Source organism: Rhipicephalus microplus, unplaced genomic scaffold, assembly GCF_043290135.1.
Source record: "Rhipicephalus microplus isolate Deutch F79 unplaced genomic scaffold, USDA_Rmic scaffold_14, whole genome shotgun sequence".
NCBI classification, from domain to species: Eukaryota; Metazoa; Arthropoda; class Arachnida; order Ixodida; family Ixodidae; genus Rhipicephalus; species Rhipicephalus microplus.
Genome location: NW_027464587.1, coordinates 27,349,872 through 27,375,978, shown reverse-complemented (window position 1 = coordinate 27,375,978; position 26,107 = coordinate 27,349,872). Strand labels below are relative to the sequence as shown.

At 44.6% G+C, this 26,107-nt stretch overlaps 1 protein-coding gene across 1 annotated transcript in view; it reads left to right on the top strand.

The window, feature by feature from the left end:
• The window catches only part of LOC119180983 (zinc finger protein 367), a 50,089-nt gene extending 24,341 nt beyond the window's left edge, over positions 1-25,748 (top strand). Inside the window, exons 3-4 of the mRNA XM_037432136.2 lie at positions 17,937-18,096; positions 23,065-25,748. Coding sequence (XP_037288033.2) covers positions 17,937-18,096; positions 23,065-23,353 — 449 coding nt within the window. The 3' untranslated portion in view covers positions 23,354-25,748. The remainder of the gene's footprint in view (positions 1-17,936; positions 18,097-23,064) is intronic.
• Positions 25,749-26,107: the final 359 nt, after the last annotated feature.

The window sequence follows — 26,107 nt, the reverse complement described above, 5'->3', positions numbered from 1 at the left end:
ACCTGTTTGTATGGGATGGACCCCTCAGTGTACATGCTTTTGGGAAAATTGGCACCAATCATGTATCCTTACCGCAATACACCGCGTCGCATCGTTGGAACTACCGTCACAGACAGTGCACCAGAAACATGCCAATCATGTATCTTTAGCGCATCGCATCACTGAAACTGGCGTTGCAAACAATGCACCAAAAACACGCCAAGCGTTGGCAGTGCTGGCGACAGCACGATGCGGGAACTGCAAGAAGATGAACGCATGCCAAATGGAGGCCGATGTTTTAAATAATGTCGGGAGTTCTTGCTAAGGATTGATTAAGAGAGAGAGACAGAGACAGGAGTGACAAGACAAACACACCTTATCTAACAAAGAATGGGAAACGTCAACACTCAAAATTAATGTAATACACATGCGCACACACAAAACTTGGCTCTATGCCAAAACTAAAACTAACAATAAGGCACGTTACGGGATAACTCTAGCCCCAGCCAGTACCTAGCCAATATGGCGTCTTGGTAATCGATCTGTCTTTCAGTTTGCAGCATCGACTCCTCGAAATGAATGTAAAGTAGATGGGCACACATAATACTCGACACTCAATGGTAAAGAATCTGGACAATTTTCAATGCCTGCCCAAAATCTGCCTTCAATTTAAAGAGCACTCAACTCAGCCCTAGGTCGTCTATTGGGTCACTTATAACATATTACACTGTCCAGAATCTATTTTCATCAAGAGTAGCAGACCCTAGTTTCCTACACCAAGCTTACCGTCAACACAGTAAAAGGCACGCATTCGGCAGTGCATCGAGTCTGTCATCAACAACGTCCGCAAGCTCTTAAGGTCGCCGTCAATTGTTTCCGTTCAAATAGCAGTTGTCTTCATCATCGGTGTCCTGCTCATCTTCGTCTTCAACCTAGCCTAGATAGGCCGAACTCGTCGATGGTACCGTTCCATTCTCCCAACTAACAATGGGGCACTTCGATGACTGTGGTGTGGGTGGCAACTGTCCTGGCACGAAGTGAAAGAGCTGTAGGCCCACCAGGAAATGTTGTGAAATAGTGTGGCAAGCATAGAGTTACTATATTGATTCTAGAGGAAAAGCTGGGCCAGAAAAGCTATAACCACAAAACCGCTGACATCTTAAAACCTTGTCATTGTTGCCATCACAATACTTTTAAAAAGTGCTAAATTTAAATGTTTAAAACACTCGAATTTTCCCAGTACAAATAAAAAACAAGCCTGTTCAAGTATTATAAATTATATATAAATTATATATATATAAATTATATATTACAGGCCGCCATTGGAACCTGAACCTGGCAACGTTTAATGCTAGAACCTTATCTAGTGAGGGAAGTCTAGCTGTACTATTCGAGGAGCTAGAGGGTGTTAAATGGGATATAATAGGGCTCAGTGAGGTTAGGAGGACAGATGAGGCCTATACGGTGCTACAGAATGGGCACGTCCTTTGCTACAGGGGCTTGGCAGACAGAAGAGAACTGGGAGTGGGGTTTCTAATTCACAGAAACATAGCTGGCAACATAGAGGAATACTATAGCATTAATGAAAGGGTGGTAGGTATCGTAATTAAACTGAATAAAAGATACAAGATGAAGGTAGTACAGGCTTACGCGCCTACATCCAGCCATGATGACGCTTCAGTTGAAAGCTTCTATGAAGACGTGGAATCGGCAATGAGTAAGGTAAAAACACAGTATACTATAGTGATGGGCGACTTTAATGCAAAGGTAGGGAAGAAGCAGGCTGGAGACCAGGCAGTCGGAGATTATGGCATCGGTACTAGAAACGCCAGAGGAGAGCTACTAGTAGAATTCGCAGAACGCAATAATTTACGGATTTTGAATACCTTCTACCGAAAACGAGAAAACCGCAAGTGGACATGGAGGAGCCCTAATGGCGAAAATAAGAACGAAATAGACTTTATAATGAGTGCACACCCTGGAATCGTGCAGGATGTGGAAGTGATTGGCAAGGTACGATGCAGTGACCATAGAATGGTACGGTCTCGAATTCGCCTAGACTTGAAGAAGGAACGACAGAAACTGATACGCAAGAAGCCAATCAATCAGCTAGCACTGAGAGGGAAAGTACAGGAATTCAGAGTGTCGCTGCAGAACAGGTACTCGGCTCTTAGTGAGGAAACCAACCTTAGCGTAGATACAATGAATGATAATCTGACGAGTATCATTACGGAGTGTGCAGTGGAAGTTGGAGGCAGGGTAGTTAGACAGGACACTGGCAAGCTTTCCCAGGAAACGAAGAACCTAATTAAGAAGCGTCAAACCATGAAAGTGTCAAGTACAACTGACGAAATAGAACTAGCAGAGCTTTCGAAGTTGATTATTAGACGTAAAGTATGCGATGTGAGAAGGTATAACATGGAGAGAATTGAACACGCTCTGAAAAACGGAGGAAGCTTCAAAGCAGTGAAGAGGAAACTTGGAATAGGCAAAAGTAGGATGTATGCACTAAGGGACAAAGAAGGCAAAATAACTACCAATATGGATAGGATAGTTAAAATAGCGGAGGAGTTTTACAGAGATCTGTACAGTAGCCGAGACAACCACGACCTTAATAATATAAGAACTAGCAGTAACCCAGACGACACCCCACCAGTAATGATAGAAGAAGTCAGAAAAGCTTTGGAGAGCATGCAAAGAGGCAAAGCTGCTGGTGAGGATCAGGTAACATCAGATCTGCTGAAAGATGGAGGACAGATTGTGTTAGAAAAACTAGCCACCCTGTTTACGAGGTGTCTCCTGACGGGAAGGGTACCAGAGTTTTGGAAGAACGCTAACATCATCTTAATACATAAGAAAGGAGATGACAAGGACTTGAAGAATTACAGGCCGATCAGCTTGCTCTCTGTAGTGTACAAGCTATTTACAAAGGTAATTGCTAACAGAGTAAAGAAAACATTAGAATTCAATCAACCAAAGGAACAAGCAGGATTTCGAACAGGCTACTCAACAATCGACCACATTCATACTATCAATCAGGTAATAGAGAAATGCTCAGAGTATAACCAACCCCTATACATAGCCTTCATAGATTACGAGAAGGCGTTTGATTCAGTAGAAATATCAGCCGTCATGCAAACACTGCGGAATCAGGGCGTAGATGAAGTATATATAAACATTCTGGAAGAAATCTACAGGGGATCAACTGCTACCATAGTGCTTCATAAAGAAAGCGACAGAATACCAATCAAGAAGGGTGTAAGGCAGGGGGACACAATTTCCCCAATGCTATTTACCGCGTGCTTACAGGAGGTTTTCAGAAGCCTAGAATGGGAACAGTTAGGGATAAGAGTCAATGGAGAATACCTTAGTAACCTGCGCTTCGCCGATGACATTGCATTGCTGAGTAACTCGGGGGACGAATTGCAACTCATGATTACAGAGTTAGACAAGGAGAGCAGAAAGGTGGGTCTTAAAATTAATCTGCAGAAAACTAAAGTAATGTACAACAACCTCGGCAAGGAGCAGCGCTTCGAGATAGGTAATAGTGCACTTGAAGTTGTAAAAGACTATGTCTACTTAGGGCAGATAATAACCGCAGAGCCGAACCACGAGATTGAAGTAACTAGAAGAATAAGAATGGGGTGGAGCACATTCGGCAAGCACTCTCAAATTATGACAGGTAGATTGCCACTATCCCTCAAGAGGAAGGTATATAACAGCTGTATCTTGCCGGTACTTAGCTACGGAGCAGAAACCTGGAGACTTACAAAGAGGGTTCAGCTTAAATTGAGGACGACGCAGCGAGCAATGGAAAGAAAAATAGTAGGTGTAACCTTAAGAGACAAGAAGAGAGCAGAGTGGATTAGGGAACAAACGGGGGTTAAGGATATCATAGCTGAAATCAAGAAGAAGAAATGGACATGGGCAGGGCATGTAGCGCGTAGACAGGATAGCCGCTGGTCATTGAGGGTAACTGACTGGATTCCCAGAGAAGGGAAGCGGGTTAGGGGGAGACAGAAGGTTAGGTGGGCAGATGAGATTAAGAAGTTTGCGGGTATAAATTGGCAGCAGCAAGCACAGGACCGGGTTAACTGGCGGAACATGGGAGAGGCCTTTGTCCTGCAGTGGACGTAGTCAGGCTGATGATGATGATGATGAAATAAACTGAAATTGTATAAAGTATATATCAACTACATTTAGGAAACGCAATGGCTATTTATCAAATTTACTGAGCGCGAAGAGAAGCGTTTGCAGGTTTCTTTAGTAGATGGCACCACCATACTTATAACGCTGAGAGCTTGGCAATGCGGCCTGTGGCCGATCGCGTCGACTTGCTTAAGCGCCGCGTGAATCAGCGTCCGTGTTTTTTATTTCCAACAGCCAAAAAATCGACTTCATGTGACAGTCTCTTACTTCAATGTAACAGAGATCCACGAAACAGAGAAAATGACGGGTGTAATTGCAGCACGCTGTGGTGACTGCGAGTGAACGTCAACGGAAAGCTGAGTATCATTCTATCATGGCGGTACCTGAGTGGTTAGGGGTTTAATGCATGGGCCCTATGGGGAGCTTTCCCTCTAGAGTCTGTATATTAACTCTATTGTGGCAAGTCCAGGCAGCTTCACTGAGGTATTCCGAGGTCGATGGCCACTCCCCAGACCTCTCCGCCAACAGCCTTCAGAACCAGGTGGCTACTGCTTCCGTTGCTGTAGTGATGTTGATCTCTCGGGTCTGTGCAGCTCAAAGCGCCAGAGTACAATGACACCTCATCTTCTAGAGGTTTTCGACCACAGCTCGTGTTGCGTGCCATGAGCTTTCCTTCCACTAATCCTGGACGTGAACGTGGCACATATGCGCAGTATTGCGGCCTCGCATACCACCATCGCATTCCCACGTTTGACATGTCCTCGCGCCCTTTTTTATGACACTGATTAGTGTATAGCATCTCTATATAATTTGAAATAAAGTAAAAAATAAGAACGCGCTCACATTCTGTTTGTGTTCTTTTAATATTTCTCCCGGCTTTCATTTTTCAAGCTCAACAACAGATTACACAAATTACACATGTTGCCACGAATACTTCTCGCAGTGTCGCACGCTACGTTCTCAATCTAGTCTTGCTTATAGTGCTGGATACAGCCAGCGTTTAGCTAGGACCTGTTTAATGGCGTATTCGGTTGGCCGCTCCAGTCCTCTGACTCAGAATCGCCAGATGCTGAGGCAGCTTGCAATCAGATAGCGAGAGGCAGTGTACCAACCGAATATGTAAGCAATTTAAGAGCAGCTAAGCCTGTAGCACCACCGTGCAGCCGGCGCAGGAAGCTGCCGTGTAAACATTTCTGTGCCACATTGACAGGTGGCGCAATTAGTTCAGTGAATATCTCCAACATCTCTTGACTCGGTGACAGCCTCCTGAGCTCGGCACATAAATCTGGCAATCGTGAGAGCTGATATATTCAAGGTAAATCACGTCACTATGTGCGAGCTGTTGTAACAACAGCAATGACATTTCTTCAGTATTTGCTCGCAGCCTACATTTTGACAAGCGCATATATAGCTTCGTAGATGTGAACTCGCCACACATGCTCAAGAATGCTACTAACAACTCACGTGCACGAAATGTTACGGCCCCAACAATATGCCCTTTCGAAATGCGTGCTCAAACTGTTGAGGCTGTTCACCTGCTTGCAGTTCCGTGATTTGCAGGCTTGTGTCACGTGATCAGTCCGAGTGGTCGAGAGCGCTCAGAGTCGGAGGCTGATGCTCCAAAAGAACCAACTGAAGGTAGTCCGAGCACTCAAATTATACCAACCGAAGGCGAAACCACCTTTTACAAATGCACTCATAAACGCCCAACCGAATAAGAGCAAAAGTTGGCAAAACTTGTGGAGCTCTCACTCGTTCACCGTAATTTGCCCTTTGGACTCGCTCTGATTCGCACTCGCCAAAATTTTTCTGAGACGCACTCACTCACACTCACTCTCACGAAAATTTTCCTCAACCAAACTCACTCGGGTTCTCCAAACATTACTCATCACTCATACTCAGACTTGCGGCTTGGTCCGAGTATGAGTTCGAGGGTCATTTCTGACGATGACCTCCTCGAACTATCTGAAAGCGAACTGCTGAAAGGCTGGCAAGAATGTAGCAAAGGTTCAAGGAATAATGATACGAAGAGATGATAAGGTCTTCCTAACTAAGCACATAATTGTTACTTTCGGGACCAGCAACCTATCTGAATTTATCGAAACTGGCTATTGTAATCTTTGTGTCCGACGATATATTCCCAATTACTGTCGTTCTTTCAAGTGTCAGCATTTTGGACATGGGTCACAAAAGTGCAGAGGCACGCCACATGTGCAAAATGTTCATCCAACAAAAACTTGTCTGACAACTTCACCTCTGCAGCCCGTTGTGCTAACTGTGAACCGGGTGGGGTCATCCCACCCCACTTAGTCACAATCATGCCCCTCTTGGAAAAAAAGAGCAGGGATAATAGAACTCAGAATCAAACTGAACTTGTCGTTTCAAGAGGCACGGAAAGGTTTTTCACAGGGCAACCTGTCTTATCTTTTCTTCATCAATGTGACGTGCCGGGATACTAGAACTGAGAATCGAACTGAACTTGTCGTTTCAAGAGGCACGGAAAGGTTTTTCACAGCACAACCTGTCTTATCTTTTCTTCGTCAATGTGACGTGCCGGGGCGCTGCGCCGCACTTTTCCGCACCTGCAAGTGTCGCACAGAGTGTGACCGCACTTATACCGTCAGCGCCACCAACTGGAGCAGCTTGTACTGCTCCGCCACTTGACAAACAGGGCCAGCATGCTCCAGTGTCTTCTGGACCCCGAACCACTGCAAGCGCAGTTAGGTCCAAAACTTCTGTGAACATGCCTGCCGAACAGGCACCATCCGCCACCTCACAGGATGTGATGGATACAAGTCCCACTCCTCCGGCACCTCAGACACCAAAGGATAGGTGCAACTCTTTGGAGTGCGCCCAGAAAGAAAAATGTCAAATTACGGGGATCCCAAAGGGCCCTGTAACCTGAAGTAACACTTTTTGTACACACAGCACCACACATCTTTAAAATGACACAAATACTACAGTGGAAAGTCGAAGGGCTGCTGAGAAACCTTGACAATATCCAAGACCTTCTACACAAACATACACTAAAGGTGCAGTCTGTGCAAGAAGCACTTAAAACTAAAACACACTTACTATATTTGCAATTACGTTATTTTTCCGAATGACTAGGACAATGCTGTCGCATCATCTGGTAGTGTTCCCATTGTAGATCAAGGAACTGCCTGTACACATTTACCCCTTCAGACATCCCTTAAGGCAGTAGCCCTTCGCGCTCTCCTTTTCTAACTGGTCACAATTTCCTGTATGTACATAACTCCACCCTATCAACTGAACAATCACAAATGCCAGTCATTTATTGATGAACTTCCAGAATCGTATCTTCTCCTTGAAGACTTGAATGCACATAGCAGTCTATGGGGTGATTCCCGTTGTGATGTGCTATGTCGCGTGATTGGACATGTTTTTTTGTTTTTTTTCTGTTCCGGCGCGTGTCTCCTTGATTGAAAAAAGCCTACATATTACAGCCTCGCTAACAATACCTGCTCGTCGATAGACCTAAGTATTGCATCTCCATCACTTCTACCTCTGCTTTAATGGAGTCATCAATAATTCCTACGGAAGCGACCATCTTCCAATAATTCTGAGTGTACCGATAGATAATACAGGTCCTCCACAGGCTCCCAAATGGCAAATTGACAATGCGGACTGGGAAATGTTTCAAAATGCTAACCATTTAAGTTAGTCAGAAGACAACTTCCTTGCCCTCTCAGAAAAGGAAGTTGTCTCTTATCTGGCTGATTGCTCAAGCTATGAGAATTGGTTTCATAATCTTCACATTTCATATTTCTTCGACTATCATTTGTGTTTCTCTTTTTTCGTTCCACTGCATAAATATATATGCTTGGTTTCAAGAATAAAGTTTTTGTTGCAAGTCAGCGCTCTGTCTGTCTCCTTCTTCGCCTGGTCTCTCGTTTTTCATACTGTTTCTTTTTTCACAAAATAAAGCATGGAGGTTGCTTCAGGACTTGCCGACAGCCGAGAACTTCGGTAGTCTCAAGAGCATCAAGTCTCAAGGAAGAAGAGCGCGTCAACAAGCTAGAAAGGAGAGCTGGCAAAAATTTCTAATAAGCATTATTTCATATACAGATGAGGGGAGAGTCTGGAAGGTAGTTAGCGAGGTCGCAGGACGAGAAGCAGACTCCCTTCCTCTAGTGAACACATCAGGCGACAGCTTGGAGGACCAGACGAACACTCTCGGCGCACACTTCAAACCGGTCTCCAGCTGGTCGAACTACTCTGAAGCGTTCCAACGACTGAAAAGCAGCATACAAAAACAGAAAATAGAGCGCAAATGCACGGCACACAAAGCGTATAATGAACCTTTTTTTTTTTTTAGCTGAACTATAGGGCTCCCTTACCTGCTGCAATAAATCTGCCCCAGGCCCCAACCATGTGGTGTATGAAATGTTAAAACACCTGCTCATTGAAACCCAAAAAGCTTTCCTCTCCCTGTATAATGCATCATGGTTTTCCAACAAGCTCCCCTCAGCCTGGAAGGAAGCCATCATTATCCCAATTTTAAAATGAGGCGGAAACCCGTCCTTAGTTTCAAGCTACAGGCCACTAGTGTTAACTAGTTGTCGTTGCAAGGTCTTTGAGAAAATGATAAACAGGCGACTGATGCACTTCTTTGAGACTAATGGCCTACTTGACCCATACCAGTGTGGGTTTCAAGGGGCTAAGTGCACCACTGACCACCTTGTTCGTATCGAGGCACAAATTTGCGACGCTTTTGTACATAAGCAGTTTTTTCCTTTCTGCGTTCTTCGATATGGAAAAGGCATATGATACTACATGGCGCTTTGGCATATTGCGAGACCTGTCACATTTAGGTGTGGGGGGTAGAATGCTGACAATCATTGAAAGCTACCTGCAGTCAGACATTCCATGTATGAGTGGGCACTGTTTTTCCCCATACATTTGTCCAAAAACCAAAACTGCCGCAAGGAGGTGTATTGAGTTGTACATTTTTCGTAGTCAGAATGAACCTGCATCTCGCCATCTTATGCGATGTTTTACTGCACTTATGTTCTTATGTTGACGATGCACAGGTCGGTTTTAAATTGTGTAACCTCTCAGTGTGCAAATACCAGGTCCCTCTAGGTTTGAACAAGATTTCGAAATAGGCAGACCAAAATGAATTTAAACTGAATGCACAAAAGAGCACTTGCACCCTATTCTCCAGTAAGAGGGACGTTCATCCCGATACTGACATTGACCGTCATGGCCAACGTCTGTCTGTAAAGACTGAGCATAGGTTTATGGGCCGAATACTACACACAAAACGTTCATACTTTACATCAAGTATTTAAAAACAGGTTGCCTAAAACCCATGAATATTTTTTAAGTGTTGTCACGCATTACGGGGGGGGTAGTGACAGGAAATGTCTAATGAATTTCTATAAAAGCCTTGTATGTACACAAGGCAATTTCTATAAATGCCACAAGTCCTAGATTACGATGCTATAATCTATCAGTCTGCAACACCATCAGCCTTAAAGATGCTTGACCCTGTCCACCATCTAGGCATTCGCCTTTCTATGGGTGCTTTCTGAACTAGTCCTGTGGAAAGCCTGTACGTAGAATTCAATGAATGGTCTATCCATCTGCAGAGATGTTACATGTCTTTTACATACTACCTAAAGGTGAACGCAGATGGGGAACATCCCACTCACTTCACAATTAATTATCTGTCCGATTCCACTTTGTTCAACATCCGTCTTTCGTAGAAACAGCCCTCTTCACTCCGTGTGAGGAGCCTTGCTGAGGAAACAGGCGTGCCACTTCTAGAACACTGTTTGTTGGCTCCCGCAGCATATCCGCCACCGTGGCAGTGGCAGGTTATTGACTGCGATGTATCTTTCCCGGAGGTTACCAAACACGCAGCTACTGCACACATACGCACTCACTTCCTCAATCTTCAACATGACTACACCTGCCCAGAATTCTTCACAGATGCGTCAAAGTTTTACATTGGTGTGCGCTTCGGGGGCGTCTGTGCAAACAGGCATTTGGTGCGTAGCGGCACCACGGACGAGAGCTAACGGAGGTTTCGACCTCTCCCACACCTAGCCGTGCGTGGCTGAGCTGTGTTTGGGCAAAAGGGGATCCTGGGTGATAGGACCTTTAAGGCCTCCCGGCAGAGGCAGCACACCCCTTTGGCCCCGGCTTTACGTAGACAGCACTCCTGGGTGGACCCACCCAGGAAAAATTGGCAGTCGCCTCTTCCTGTTCCTTCTCTCTCTCCAACTTTGTCTTTTCCACTACTTTTAATCTTTCCTGTTCTCTCCTCACTTCTTTTTACTTCCACAATTCTCGGCAGCAAGTGTTAACCTGGTGTAGATACCCAACTTTGGGTAGATATATTAGGTTATAGCGGCCATGTACGGCTGGCACTTGCGTCTACTTCGCATCTCGCAGCGTCCCCTTGTTGGGCTCGGAGGTGGGTGGCTGGCATGGCCGCTGAATAACCTACCTAATTCATGGGAACTCCTAGCCCCCTATCAACCGATTTTCGCAATTTTTGAATTTCTCCCAAACAAGAAAGATAACTTCCCAAAATACCACATCATTCACTTTGAAAGTACAGAAAAGAAAGCTAGAAGCATTTCACTTTTTCTTGTGTCCAAATTATAGACACGCTAGGCGCGGGCTACAAAGCCACAAAGACCGCCAGTGGTGACCTGCTACTCGAATTGAAAGACCACGCACAGTACCAGAGACTGCATAACCTTACATCATTTGGTGATCAGCCTATCACCATCACACCACATCGAACCATGAAAACTGTGGAGGGTGTTATATCAGATGGAGACCTGATGGACCTCTCTGATGAGGAACTTCTAACAGGCTGGAAAGATGAAAATGTCATCCAGGTGCAGCATATCAAAATAAGAAGAGAAAAGAAAGAAACTCCAACGAAACACATCATACTTTCGCATCTAGCACTCTCCCCACTGAAATAACAGGATATCTTAAACTGCCAGTCAGACCATACATACCCAACCCGTGGCGCTGCTTTAAGAGTCAGAGGTTCAGGCACGGTTCCCAGAGTGGCTGAGGACAGCTTACCTGCGTGAAACACGGCACCAAAGGTCATACCGCTGACGATGACTGTAAGTTACAAGTTTACTGCGCAAACTGTTGGGGTGACCATCCTGCATATTCCAGGTCATGTTTGGCCTGGGAAAGGGAAAAATAAATAATAATCACAATGTTTAAATTGAACATAAGCTTCCGTGAAGTGGGGCAGCGCGTTTCTCCGCATTTTGCAGAGAACACATCGTATGCCGAAAACTTCAGTTTTCGGCAATGTCTTGGACCATGCCTAGCGTGTCGAGGCAAATGCCACAAGCCCTAACGGGGAAAGCAGCCTTGGCTGCCTTGCCCTTCCTGAATACAGCCCCACTGAAGGCTCTTGTGAACCCTGGCAGAAGCCAGGGCACCACACAAACTAATGAGGTCCCGTCGACCTCAAGCTCGCTGGGGTCGAAGGCTCCGTCTGTTGCGACGAAGCCTACAATGAAAACAGCACTGTCTGGCGCCTCTCCTGAGGCAATGGACACATCCAGTGCACCGGCGCAGACTGCGCCAAAGGAGTGGCAAGGTCCCCTCGACCACTCTAAAAAAGACAAAACAATAATTACAGGGCCTCATAAAGGCTCTTTAAAATAAGTCACTTTTCTCTTTGAGACACCAGCCACACTCATTTCGTACGCACAGCACTTCTTTACTCAATATGGAGACAAATTATACAATGGAACGTCAGAGGACTACTTCGAAACCTCGACGATGTCCAAGAACTTCTACACAAACATTCTCCAAAAGTGCTGTGTGTACAGGAAACACACCTACAATTCAAGAATACAAATTTTTTGCGTCAATATGTTATCTTCCAAAAGGACAGAGATGATGCTGTAGCATCATCTGGTGGTATAGCCATTATTGCTAATGGAGGAGTAGCATGTACTCATGTACCACTACTAACATCCCTAGAGGCAGTGGCTGTTAGAGCAGTTCTATTGAATAAGCTCGTCACCATCTGCTTTCTATACACACTGCCGCAACACCGCCTTGAAGAACATGAATTTCAATCTTTAATAAGATGAGTTACCAGAACCTTATCTGGTTCTAGGGGACCTCAATGCGCACAGCAGTTTATGGTGTGACTGTCGATGTGATGCACGAGGTCGTCTCATCGAACAGTTCCTCTTTTTCATGAGGTTCTTGTCTGTTGAATAGGAAAGACCCAACATATTATAACCTTGCCAACAAAACTTGCTCCTCCATGGACCTCAGTATCACATCTCCTTCACTTGTACCATTACTCCAATGAAAAAGTATAAATAATCCCTACAGAAGTGACCATTTTACTGTCGTTTTGAGTTCACCAACATCATACGAATGTCCTTCTCGAGTTCCCAAATGGCTGACATACAAAACCGACTGGGAACATTTTCATAACATTACTCATTTAAGTTGGACTGACATATGTGCGTTAAGCATAGATGAAGCTGCGCAGTACTTCACAGCTTTCCTTATTGAGGCAGCAGCCAAGTGCATCCCGCAAACATCTGGACTGCCCGGCAAGCGACACGTCCCACGGTAGAACACTGAGTGTCGTAATGCACGAAAGGAGCAGAACAAGGCGTGGAGCTTGCTTCGGAAGTCACAGACAGGCGAAAATCTTGACGAAAATAAAGTCTCAAGTCAGGAGAACACGTCGGCAGGCCAGAAGAGAAAGCTGGCACAAGTCTTTATCAAGAATCAATTCATATGCACAAGGGGCTAAAGTCTGGATTATGATTGGTAAGGTAACAGTAAGACAAGTACATTCACTCCCACTTGTAAACACACAGGGTGACAGCCTGGAAGATCAGGCGAACTTCTTCGGTGCACACTACGAGCAGGTGTCTAGCTCGTCACACTATACTGGAGCTTTCTGAAGATATAAAGCAAGGATAGAAAAGCAGAAACTAGAACACAAGGGCACAAAATATGAGGCATACAACCAACCTTTCAAATTAGCTGAGCTACAAACATCACTAAACTACTGCAGTAATTCTGCCCCAGGCTACGACCGTGTCTTGTATGAAATGTTGAAAAACCTGCCGCTCAAAACTCGAAAAACTTTACTCTCGCTATGCAATGCTATCTGGATTTCTGGCACCATCCCTACTTCCTGGAAAGAGGCTATTGTTATCCCTATTTTGAAACAGGCAAGGACCCTTCCTCAGTTTCAAGTTATAGGCCCATTGTACTTACAAGCTGCCTTTGTAAACTTGAAAAAATAAACCGCCGACTTTTACAGTTCCTTCAAATACACAATCTGCTCGACAGATTCCAGTGTGGGTTTCGAGAGGGTAGATCCACCACCGACCATCTGGTGCGTATTGAGGCAGAGATCCAAGACGCTTTCCTCCACAAACAATACTTCCTCTCTGTGTTCCTCGATATTGAAAAGGCTTACGACACAACATGGCATTTTGGCATATCGAAAGACTTGTCTCACCTGGGTGTGCGCGATGGAATGCTTTCCATAATCGAGTTAATTGGACATTCCGTGTGGGCAGTGTTCTCTCCCAAACATTAGTCCAAGAAACGGGGGTACCGCAAGGTGGTGTACTTGGTTGTACACTTTTTATTATCAAAATGAATTCCTTGCAGCTGTCCATCTCTCACAATATGTTCTATTGTACATATGTCAATGACGTCCAGCTTGGCTTTAAGTCATGCAACCTGGCAATGTGTGAGCAGCAGGTTCAGCTAGGTTTAAACAAGGTCTCCAAATGGGCAGAGGAAGGGATTCCGACTGAACCCACAAAAAAGCATGTGTGTCTTGTTCTTCTCCCGAAAGAGAGGCAAGGCATGCACTCAGAACCTGATATTCAACTGAACAAAAAGCCAAGCATAATTTCTAAGGCCTAATCTTGGGCAACAAGTTGACCTTCATACCGCACATTCCAGTATTTAAAAACAAAATGTGTAAAAGCCATGAATGTTCTAAAAGTACCACATTATACGAGGGGTAGTGACAGGCAATGTCTCCTCAATTTGTATAGAAGCCTCATTCGCACCCGCTTAGACTATGGGGCCGTTGTTTATCAGTCTGCTACTCAAAGTGCTTTGAAGATGCTGAACCCCGTGCACCATTTAGGCATTCGCCTTTCTACGGGTGCTTTCCGCACTAGTCATGTGGAAAGCCTGTATGTGGAATTGAATGAGTGGTCACTCCACTTACAAAGATGTTACGCATCTTTTTTGTACTACCTCATGGTGAACACAGACAAAGAACACCCCTCTCATTTCACTATCAATGATCGGTCTTATTCTGCCCTGTTCCACAGCTGTCCTTCGTTGAGGCAGCCCTACTCAGGTGTGAGAGGCCTCGCTGAGGAAACAGATGTGCCACTTCTAGAACACTGTTTGATTGATTTGTGGGGATTAACGTCCCAAAACCACCATTTGATTATGAGAGACGCCGTAGTGGAGGGCTCCGGAAATTTTGACCACCTGGGGTTCTTTAACGTGCACCCAAATCTGAGTACACGGGCCTACAACATTTCCGCCTCCATCTAGAACACTGTTTGATGGCTCCTGCTGCATATCTGCCGCCATGGCAGTGGCACCTTCTGGACTGTGACATATCTTTTGCGGAAGGCACAAAGCATGCGCCTGTTGCACACATCCGCACATACTTTCATGAACTTTAACACAAATACAGTTGTCCTCAAAGATGAACACTTCTTCAAAGATGCCTCAAAGATGCCTCAAAGATAAAATCTTCTGTCTCGTATGCTGCAGAAGCGCATGCGATACTTGTGGCTGTTAAACACATTAAACAAATAAAACTACAAAGCGCAGTGATATACACAGATTCCCTAAGCGTAATAAAAGCCCTCAAAACCCTGGAAAAGCATGAAAATTTCATTCTTGTATCTATTTACTCGCTCCTATGCACAGTATACTCACTCAAACAGCATGTCAAAGTGTGCTTGGTGCCAGGACACCCCGAGATAAAAGGAAACGAATTGGCGGACCACTTGGCTGCATCTGCCAAGCCAACCAATGCCAACACAACAATGGCGATCCCTGCACTCGACCTGAAACCTCCCCTCAAACTAAACCTCAGGGCTTTTTGACAGCGCACATGAGATACACACACATGAAGTAAACTGCATGTTACCGAGCCCCAACTCGGTCGGTGGCCGGCAGTATCGAAGTCACGTCGCACACAAGTTACACTAACACGGCTAAGGATAGGACACACATACACGACACACTCATACCTTTTGTCTGGTGATGATCCGCCATTGTGTGAGAGATGTGGTGAAGCACAAACTGTGCTTCCCATTACGCTATCAACAACAAATATCATTCCACCCTGCAATGTTCATCGGTAGGGAACCACTTTTCAAACTTGAGTCATTGCTGTTTTTTTAAAACAGGTGCAAGATTTTCAAGTGATTTACCCAGGGAATTCGTAGCACGACCTCTGAAAAGAAGTCGCTGCTGCAGTTATTACAAAAACACAGCACATGCCTCTTGACCTTTGTATACAAGGGCGTTCAAGAGGCATTTGTGCTAATGCCAATTATCACCATAGTTTTATTATCATGATCCTTCGCCACCCATACTCACTAGACACCTTTCACGTCACTGTCATAATTATAATACTGCTATGTTTTACCCGCCACATTGCATGGAATTTTAAGGCCCTTATATGGCCGTCTACCATAACCATTGCCCACATCCCTTGTCTCATGAAATGGTGCTCTCTGGCCATCATATGGCCCTTGCGCCTTAAAGCATCATACATCATCATTACATTGGTGTGTCCTATGCAGCTGTTGGCCCATCCTTTTCAAATTCCGGTATGATGCTCCCCAAAACAAGCATTTTCACCGCAAAAGCTTATACGATATCTGTGGCTGTCAAGCATATTAAGGAATCACAACTGCAACACGTGGTTGTATACACAGAATCGCTGAGTGTCGTAATAGCTTTAAAAACACTCAAACATAAAAATCCTGTTTTGGTGTCGCTTTACTCCCTATTATGCAATATCTATGCTTTTAAACGACATGTTGTAGTGTGCTGGGTGCCAGGGCACCGCGAGATTGCTGGAAACGTGGCGGCGGATTAGCTAGCTCCACCTGCGCACGACAACGCAGCCGCCAATACATCCATGGCTGTCCTTGCAGTTGACATGAAGCCATTCCTTCGACGGCAGCTTAGGTCGTGTTGGCAGCACTTATGGGATGGGCAAACAGAAAACAAGTTGCATGTTATCAAATCGAGATTTGAATAATGGCTGGCTACACACAAGTAACACTTACCAGGCTACGGATAGGACACACACATACTACACATTCATTCCTTTTCTTTGGTGGTGACCAACCCGTCTGTGAGAGATGTGGAGAACCACTTATGGTTCTGCACATCCTTGTCCAGTGCAATGAGTTAGATGCTCTAAGAAAAAAGCACCACCTTACTGACAGCAGCTTCCACTACATCCTGTCATGCCCATTAGTAGAGATGCGCTTTTTAATTCCCGATCACTGTCCACGTTCTTAAAAGATGTACATAGTTTTCACTCTATATTATTAGGTGATCCGTAGCTCGACCTTTGTAGAGGTCGCGGCTGATGGCCCTCACCACCAAAACTCATTTATTCTAGCTTCACACGTTTGACGTCACAACCATGATATTAATACTTGTGATTTTTAATCCACCTCACTGTGTGGAATTTTAGGCCCCTTTAGAACCGTGTAACATTATCATTTTTCATATCCTGTTCATATCACTTCAATGACGAAAAATCGCTTTTCGTTCATCAATGTTCATGGTGCCCTTTGGTCAAGCATGGCCCTTGCACCACAATAACCCACTTATTATCATCATCACGTCAGAAATATGCACGATAACATTGAAGATGACAAGGACTATGCCACAACAAGATGATCACAGAAGCAACTGGTATTGGGAGGGGGGGGGGTGATCATGTTTTGCAAGTGTAGTCTAACAAAACAAATACATCTTCATCACAGTTGTGTCATATCTCCTCATTTCTAATGTCTTGCAATTTAACATCAAAACTTTTGTGTAACTGTACAGAATTGGCTGTAATGACTCTAGTAGGGTACATGTTAATCAACAACTTTGCCAGCACCAACTGAATCTAGAAGGACAAAATAACCAGTCCCTTGACATTTTATGTTTTTAGTGTTTGCTGCATGCGAGAAGTAGGATGGGCAGTCAGTGAAGAAAAAAAGACACGAGATCTCTGAGAAACAGTTCGAGATGCAGAAGAATGTGATGGACATTTTAGAAGCCTACTTTTTGTGACATCGCTGTCTCCTAAACAGTTCACAGTCCTGAGTGGAGAAATATGAGATAGTCCAGAAAAAGTTCTTCGGCACAATGCATTTGCTGTGTGTGTACACAGCAGCTTCAGTTTCAAATTATTATATGCTTAAAATACAAAGGTAATGGTTAGCAGTATGCAGACGAGGGTCCCAAAATTGATCGATTGCGGTGGGACCCTGGTTGCTGACTTGTGTAGTTTGGCCAGCAAACTAAGGTCATCTTTTGTTTTGATCTTTGTTTAACTTGAACAACTACCAGACTACTTTTGAGACAGCTCACAAGATCCTTAAGGCAAGTGTGACACTCGAACAACCTCAGTGCATCTTGTGGATGCCATCACTTTGAGGCACTCTGTAAGGTGCAGATAACAAGAGATGATAACACACCAGAGCAGCTAGTGTGTTGCATACTTATTTCAACATCCTCTTCGCTTCCAGAATGTGGCCAGAGGTTCACCCACTCCAACCGTCGCTGCAATGCCCATCCGTTTGCCGTGCTTCGTCGAGATGATGCAAGCACTGCAGTGGCTGGAAACGCAGGGGACATGCAAGCGAACTGTGAAAACCAGAGTGAGGCTGTGACTTGCTGGCTCAAAGGGTGAGCGTGCACGTTTCTTTACACAACACAGTATATTTCAGACCACACAGAGGCTTGGATAACTATAATATTGTCACAGGGCAGTGACTTCGATGAAGGGAGCAGACTTGGTTTTCAGGTGAAACTGCTTATTCGGCCGAACTGGTAGACAAAACGTCACATTACAGTGATGCACACTGGCATAATAAAGGCAAAGAGAATGTGGATCAACTGACAAGGGGCAAAGTACGTCTGCATATACCGCATTTATTTTTATTTATTTATTTATTTTATTATACCCTCAGGGCCAGAGGCATTACAGAGGGGAGTGGTACAGAACAAAGGCATAACATGAGGTAGCATGGTTACAAAAACGTGTACATAAAAAGGAAAAGGAAAGACAAAACAAATTAGTATTATCGCAACAATGTGGTCACACAAACACAGATTAAACATTAGATATTTCTGCATATACAATATTGGCTAAGGCAGCACGGAACAGTTGGTTATCAGTGATACCCGCAATTTCAGCGGGAAGGTGGTTCCATTCACGGGACGAACGAGGCAAGAATGACTGAGTGGCAGATTTTGTATGATAATAGTTAATGCCAACCTTGTGACGGTGGTCAATGCGATGGGAATGTATAATGGTTGGGGTAAGAGTTCGTTGCGCAGGAAGGAATGATACCCTAATATATTTTATGCAGCATGGTTAACCGAAAAAGTTTCCTGCGTGATGATAAAGAGGGAAGGGAAAGGCTGCTTTTCATTGAAGATATGCTGGCAGTACGGTTATAGTTTGACAGGATAAAGCGAGCGGAATTATTTTGAACAAGCTCGAGAGAAGCGATTAGATTTTCTTGGCTTGGATCCCATACTGATGCTGCGTACTCTAACTTGGGGCGTATTAAGGATTTGTAAAGCGATAATTTTAGTGACGATGGGGCTCTAGAAAAATTGCGGCGTAAGTACCCTAACATGCTGTTAGCGTTGTTGATGATATGTTCAATATGTGTTGACCAGCTGAGGTTAGTAGTAATGCGCACTCCAAGGTACTCATATGATGTAACTAGTTCTAAAGCTATGTTGTTTAGGTAATAAGTTGACTGATGCTTGGGGTTGCGGGATACGTGCATAACCTTACATTTGTTAATGTTTAATTCCATCAGCCAAGTTTGGCACCAGTTAGAAACAGCGGTTAGATCAGACTGAAGGATTCTAATGTCGTCACTATTATTAATCGTACGAAATATCACACAGTCGTCTGCAAACAAATGAATATTAGAGCACAATTTTGAAGGGAGGTCATTAATGTAGATAAGAAATAGAAGGGGCCCTAGGACGGATCCTTGTGGGACCCCAGAGCGCACTTCGCTGAAAGAAGAGTTAAAGCCATTAGCATGAACAAATTGGGTGCGGCGGGTAAGGAATGATTCAATCCATTGTAGCACGTTTCTATCAAGGTTGAGGTTACTTAGTTTACTTCCTTAGGTTACTTCCTTAATGAACGCACTTTTTTTCTTGAAAATCGGACCGAAGTTGGGGTGCTTTTATTATGTTGGGCAAACTTTATGCAAATTTTTTCGGTACGTGCGAAAAAATGGGGCAGTGCAGAAAAAAGTTAGCTCGCTCAGCGTCTTTGTTGCACTTCACTCATCTTGGGTGGTTAAAGGCGCTATATTCTGCAGGCTGTTCCCACACCGCCCATGCACACCATAAAAGTGATTGGCAGCTATCATTTCTCTGAATCGTTTAACCGCAACAGTGGTATCTGCTGTGATCTCAAAGGGCTCCCAGAAGCGAGCGATACGATGTCACGTCGCACTTTGCCAACTTCGTGGCAACTTAGCAAGACATCCGCGATTACGCCGTTGACATTGTAGCAAGCTAACACCGAAGCATCAAAACAAACTGTCAATAACGAGATTGACAGAGTATGGTGGCCACCTTGCTTGCAACCAAAGGGAGAATCGGGGCCATGTTGCGGAAATAGTCACAATCTTGGAAGATCACTTTCTGGTTTTACAGAAACCTGCGCCGCAATGCCAACAAATCGCCCTTCATGACACCCACAACGACAGCAAATCCTGTCGCTGTCGCTCGAAAATTGCGTACATGTCGTTGGTATTTGTAGTAAATGACCATTTCGTTTAAAAAAAATTTGTTCGCTCAGCTTCTTTGTTCCACTTCACTCATCTTCAGTGGTTGAAGGCGCTATCTTGTGCAAGCTATTCCCATGTCATCCGTGCATGCCATAAAACCTTTCGCGGCTATCTTTTCTCCTAATTGTTTTACTGCACAGGCAGTTTCATGACCTTAGCTCGCTGTGTGCTTGTCAGCTGCGATGTCTCTACACTGGCATCATTTGTGAACCACCCCGCTGTGGCGCATAGATATTTTAAAAAAGTGCCGCCACATCCACGAAGTGAATGATGATGAGTGGGCGAAGCTCCGGAGATAAACCTGGTAAACCATGAATCCTCCGTACATTTTGCCCACTCGATTTTATTGGAACGCTCCCCCTAGTGTACGTCGCCGCACTATATCGAACGATGACACGCGCCATATGTAGCATCATTCCTATTTTATAACACCTCGCATCTTTCATAATCAACTACACGTACCGCCGTCTAGTTTATAACATCTTGCATCTTTTGAATGGATGGATGGACGGACGGACGGATGGATGGACGGATGGATGGACGGACGGACGGATGGACGGATGTGTATGGCTGTACCCTTTAGATCGGGCGGTGGCTAGCGTAATACTTAATGCCGTCAGCTACAAGTACCGCTATCTAGTGAACACTGCAAGAACTGAACGGGAGGTGGCTACATACAGGAGACGCACAGCCCACGCCTTAAGGAGCTTCGCTCCTAAAAAAAACTGCGTACATGCTGCGCACAAATAGAAAAACTATACGGATGCGGCAGCGAGCAAGGTTATAAAACAATACCACGCTGCCGACATCTGCAGTAAAACAAACTTGAACCCGGGTCCGCTGCGTGCCAGGCCAATATTCTACCGCTGAGTTATGCCAATGCTTATAACTTGTTGTCAAACTTGCTTTAGGCAGGCATGACCTAGCACCAATGGCACAGTGGTGCTCGAACCCGGGTCCATTGGGTGCCAGCCCAGCATTCTACCACTGAGCTACGCCGGTGCTTGGGACTTGTTGTCAAACTTGCTTTAGGCAGGCTTGATGTCGGGAAAGCAATCGCATTAATACGACTTATAAAGTGTTTCAAAATGGCGAAAGAACAACCAGTCGTAGCGCAATGGGAATAACGTAACGAGTGGGCCGTCCAATGCTCCAACCCATTACAAAAGCTTGGTCTTTTTTCCCTATTAACTGTGGCGCATGCCCACTTCAGGCATAATTCATCGTCCTCCGCCACTGCATAAACAATTCGCACAAAATTTCTCGCAATAGTCTAGCGGATAGCATGCTTTTCAGAAGAATGACAAAGTAGCATAGCGAATGCCGGCCTACTACCCTAAAATTTTCATTTATTAATGCCGTGGTGGGCATCGAGCAAGTGTGCTTGCAGCAGTTAGTCAATGAGGGTTTAGAAAAGACTTTGAAAGGCCGCTCTTCTAGCTTTCTCTGCTACTGTGCTGCACCTTCCGCACAGGCCTGGTGTTTTTTGTTTTTTTTTGTTTTTTTTTTTTTTTTGGTATGAGGATTCCATAGAACTACCGCATATTCAAATTTGGAACACACAATTGTGTTATATGCTAAAAGATTTGTATTCGCCAAGGCTTTTCATAGCTTTCTTTTCAAAAACCAGAATTTGTCACGGCTGCAGAGCATGTAAGATAAATATGATCCGACCATGTAAGTCTGTTATTAAACTTGATGCTTAAGTATTTGTATTGGTCAACTTTCATTATAATGATGTCATTAAGAACGCAAGAGAATATGCTAGGTTCTCTTTTTTTGTGTTACTCGCAGCAAAACTGTTTTTTTTTTTTTTTTGTAAATTTATTTCTATTCCACATCACTCTGTAATAGCTGTGACTTACTGCTGCAAGCTTTGGTGATTATTCTTCAAGGTTACTTTTTTTAAATATGACAGTCATTCGCGAATGAGTTTACATGCACGTCACTACGGAGTTTTTCCGAGATATCATTTATATAGATCAAGAATAAAAGTAGTTCCAGTACGCTGCTTCTGCAGCACCCTCGAGGTGACATGGCGCGCAACGGATGAGCATTGCTTAACTTCTAGAAACTGCTGCCTGTGCAGTAGGTGCGCCTGGATCCATGATATAGTATTTTAAAGGGAACTGCTGCCCGTGCCTTACATTAAGTGGGAAAAAGAAAAATCTGAATTTCGAGTGAAGTTGGAGGTGTGTTTATTATGCGAGTAGATACAGTATACCTGTGCCGTTGAATATTCCAACCTTATCACTGGTTGTCGTGCAAGCTCTAGAATCTCGAGCGTGCGCGTCTTGCATGCAATCTTAGCTGAACGATCTAGAATAATTGGGAACCTTTCTCGAACAATGAGGCACAGTTTGCGCTCAGCATTCGTGACAGGCTGTGTAGTCAAAAACCGAATGAAACAAAAGTGATAATGTGGATTGTGCGTTGCAGTGTTATTTTACGTTATGAATGATCAAATTGTAGTTGAGACACAGTAATTTTTTTTTCTGTACCAAATCGTTTAAAGCTGATATGGTTAGCCTGTGCAATGTCGAATGGCAAGTTGTCCAAGGTTAGATGATATTGCAATTGTTTGTTGTAGTGAAGCTTTCTAAGTAGTGCGGTTGGAGCTCTTAACTTTTTTCAGGAAGCTTATCTAGTAACGTGCGGCTGGCTTTACCAGCTTAAGTATGCCCGAGTCTAAAATACACTTCACTTTCTGCTCTTTGCCACATTTTTTATGGAAATCCCTAGAGAAAGTCCTTCTTGCTTTAACAGAACAGCAAGTTAAAATTAGCTGTGTAGAGGTTGACTGTAAATTGTTTGCATTTTCTCACAGGCACTCGACACAAGCACACAATGGAACGGCACTTCTGAAGGCACGGCAGCTGAAACGTGAGCTGGATACCCAAGCACGCATAGACTCCGAAGAACTGCTCCAAAAGAAGTTGGCACCATCATCACGGCGCGACATGATTGGTGCACTCGCCCTCATCGAGCTTTCAAACAAAGGCCACGGGTGCGCTCCCACTGCCATGATGGAGAAGATTCCATCCAGTCCCTTCTCAATCGACGTTGACGACCGACCGCTCGATCTCAGCGTGTCCCGGTACTACAGCAACAGCTAGCCGTCACCAGACAGTGCCTCGCAATCTTATCTGTGACGCTCAGTGACTGAAATGACACGCCTCGTCCAAACTTATTCTGTCCTCACAGTGAAATTGTACAGAAATAATGCCACTTCATGTTTTATCATTGAAAAGAGTTGCCTGGAATCGGGAGAGCTTTAAAGACCACGCTCAGAACATGCCATCAGCTCTCAAAGGAAATGAAACTTCTCACATCATGGCAGTGAGAAGCACAATCGCACAATGTCACTCAGTGCCAGGCCTTCGAGAAAAGTACATGCTGCACCAATGGGGGTGGGGGGGATACCTTGTTTGCAATGAATAATATATATATAGGGGTAGCAATTATAAAATAGTCATGTTGATTGGAAGTTGCCTTCGGATAATGAACGAGACAATAAGTTATTGAAGTTATTTCATTCCAGCTGCTTCTTGAATTGCCGTGAAAAGTTGGTTTCTGCTGACATTCTAAAGCTCTCAGCAGGCATGGTCAAATACTAGTCATATTTGTGGAATAATTTTAAATATTCATACAGAAAAATAAGCCATTGGTGTCATGGCCCAACAAACTTGCACAATATTTTTAAGGATTTTTATTGGGGAGGTTTGGACAATAATGCAAACAACTGGGATAGTGCATTCCGGTTAAAAGAAAAATGGTCGAGCAGACCGACACAAAAAAACAAAGCACTAACCTCTATCATCTTGTGTCGGTCTGCTTGGCCATTTCTTTTTTACCATAATGCGCTGTACCAGTTCAAGTACGACGAACCAACTTGCCCAATATTCGACACTTGTGGCATGCAAACAGAGGCACGAAAACGAACATTGGTAATGTACAATGAAAAGAGATTAGAACTAAGCTTGTGAATGTAATGTTTTGGTTTGAAGCAAAGTGAACACAACTTTGAATAGTATCGAGGTGCTAGTTTTGAGTGGTGAAATATGCTACCTTTTAAAGTTTGCTATACTGAGTGCATATAACATGCCTTAAAACTTCAGGCAATTTGGGCACTGATAATATTTACGTTTAACCTTGAAGTATAACTTGGCAGCAGTGCAGGTTTCTTCCTAATACTGCATAACCTCAATACAAAAGACCTTCATAGTGAGGAGGATTTTGGTCTTGTAAAAGGAGTATGTAAAATTCAAGTCCTTTTACAACACACTTACGAAAACACTGTGTGGGTCTGTTATAACGGGAGAAAATTACTGTGGATGTATTCTCAATGGGGCATAAAACATTTTTTTAAATCATATCTTCAGTTTCATTAGCCTTTTTTCTATCTGATTCCAAAATATTGCCACGGAAGAACTATACAGAAGTGCTCTAAAATATTTCTGCACTTTGCCAAGGTGGTGAAAATTATTGTGGAAGTGACAAGAAAGCAAACAAACACAAATTTCAAGAAATCATAGCTTTTAAATGACACAGCCGTAGGAAATCGCACTACTTACTGGTATTTTCATACTCCTTACGTGTTCATGGTACGCAATGTAGTTAAGACAGCTGCAAATTGAAGTTCAGTTATCATGTTACGCAATAGCACGCCGAACTTGTCGCGAACATCTGAGACCTGCGTCTCGAACCCACTGTAATAGTGTCTAGTTGCACCCACTGCTTATCAGCACTCAGACTTTGGGATGAAAACCACCGCGAGACAACTCTTTATACTCGTAATCGAGCATGACAAACATTGAAACATCAAGCACTGCAGCATCGCACATCGCAACCGAGATTTCTGCTCATAGTTGCAGCTAAGCATAACTTTGCTACGAAATTTGCAGGCAGGACCATCGCGTTAGCGGACATACGAAAGCGATGAAACTGTAATGTCGTCGACAGCGACGAATTACATCGCCCGCTGGCCCTTCCAAAGCGCGCATGGGCATACTGCGCATCGGCAGCGAACCCTCCGGCCAAGCTCGGTATGCAGCGACCGCCCAGAGCAGCGTCGGCGCCCCAAAATGTAAGGCCATGCTTGCTGTGGGCAAGTGGCGTTTTTTTTTTTCCTCAAGGCATAATTGATCGTTAACCGACAGGAGATCGGCGGCCTTCGTTTGTAAATTGGTATGTTGATATCCGTGGCGCGCCATTCCCGTCCCGAAAGTGTGCCGATGTTTGAGTTTGAAGTTATTGAAGTTGGAACGGTAGAAAAGTCCGCTGTAAAGAAGCTTCAAGCCGAACAGCGTTTACGTGAACGAGCGCAGCAGACCGGCGAGTCCCTCACAAGTTACATCGAGGACATCCTTGACTTGTGCAAGAAAGTCGACCTGAACATGCCAGAGGCTGACAAAATCACGCATGCTCTAAAAGGCATCGCCGACGATGCCTTCACCATGCTCCTGGCCAAGAACTCTCGCACTGTGGCAGAGGTCATTACATTATGCCAAAGTTACGATGAGCTGCGGCAGCAGCGCTTGATGACCCGTCGACCGCCACCACGTGACGCTGATCTCTCGGCTTTCTCAGCAGTTCCTGGCCACACAACCTTGCTCGCCGAAATCAACTCGTTCGTGTGTGAGGAAGTTGCCCGCCAGGTCTCTTTACTGGCTTTTGCTTCCCCGCAACATGCTCAACAGCCATCAAGTACACTTCTACCTCCGCTACGCCGAGCCATTCAGCAGGAAATCGCGGAGGTCGTTCCTGAATACTACCAGCCGCCTCCTGTATCTGCGCCACTCAGCTGCGCCCAAGTTGTCGCCAACCCCCCCCCCCCCCCCCCCCCCGATTTCTGTGGCTGGCCCCCTAAG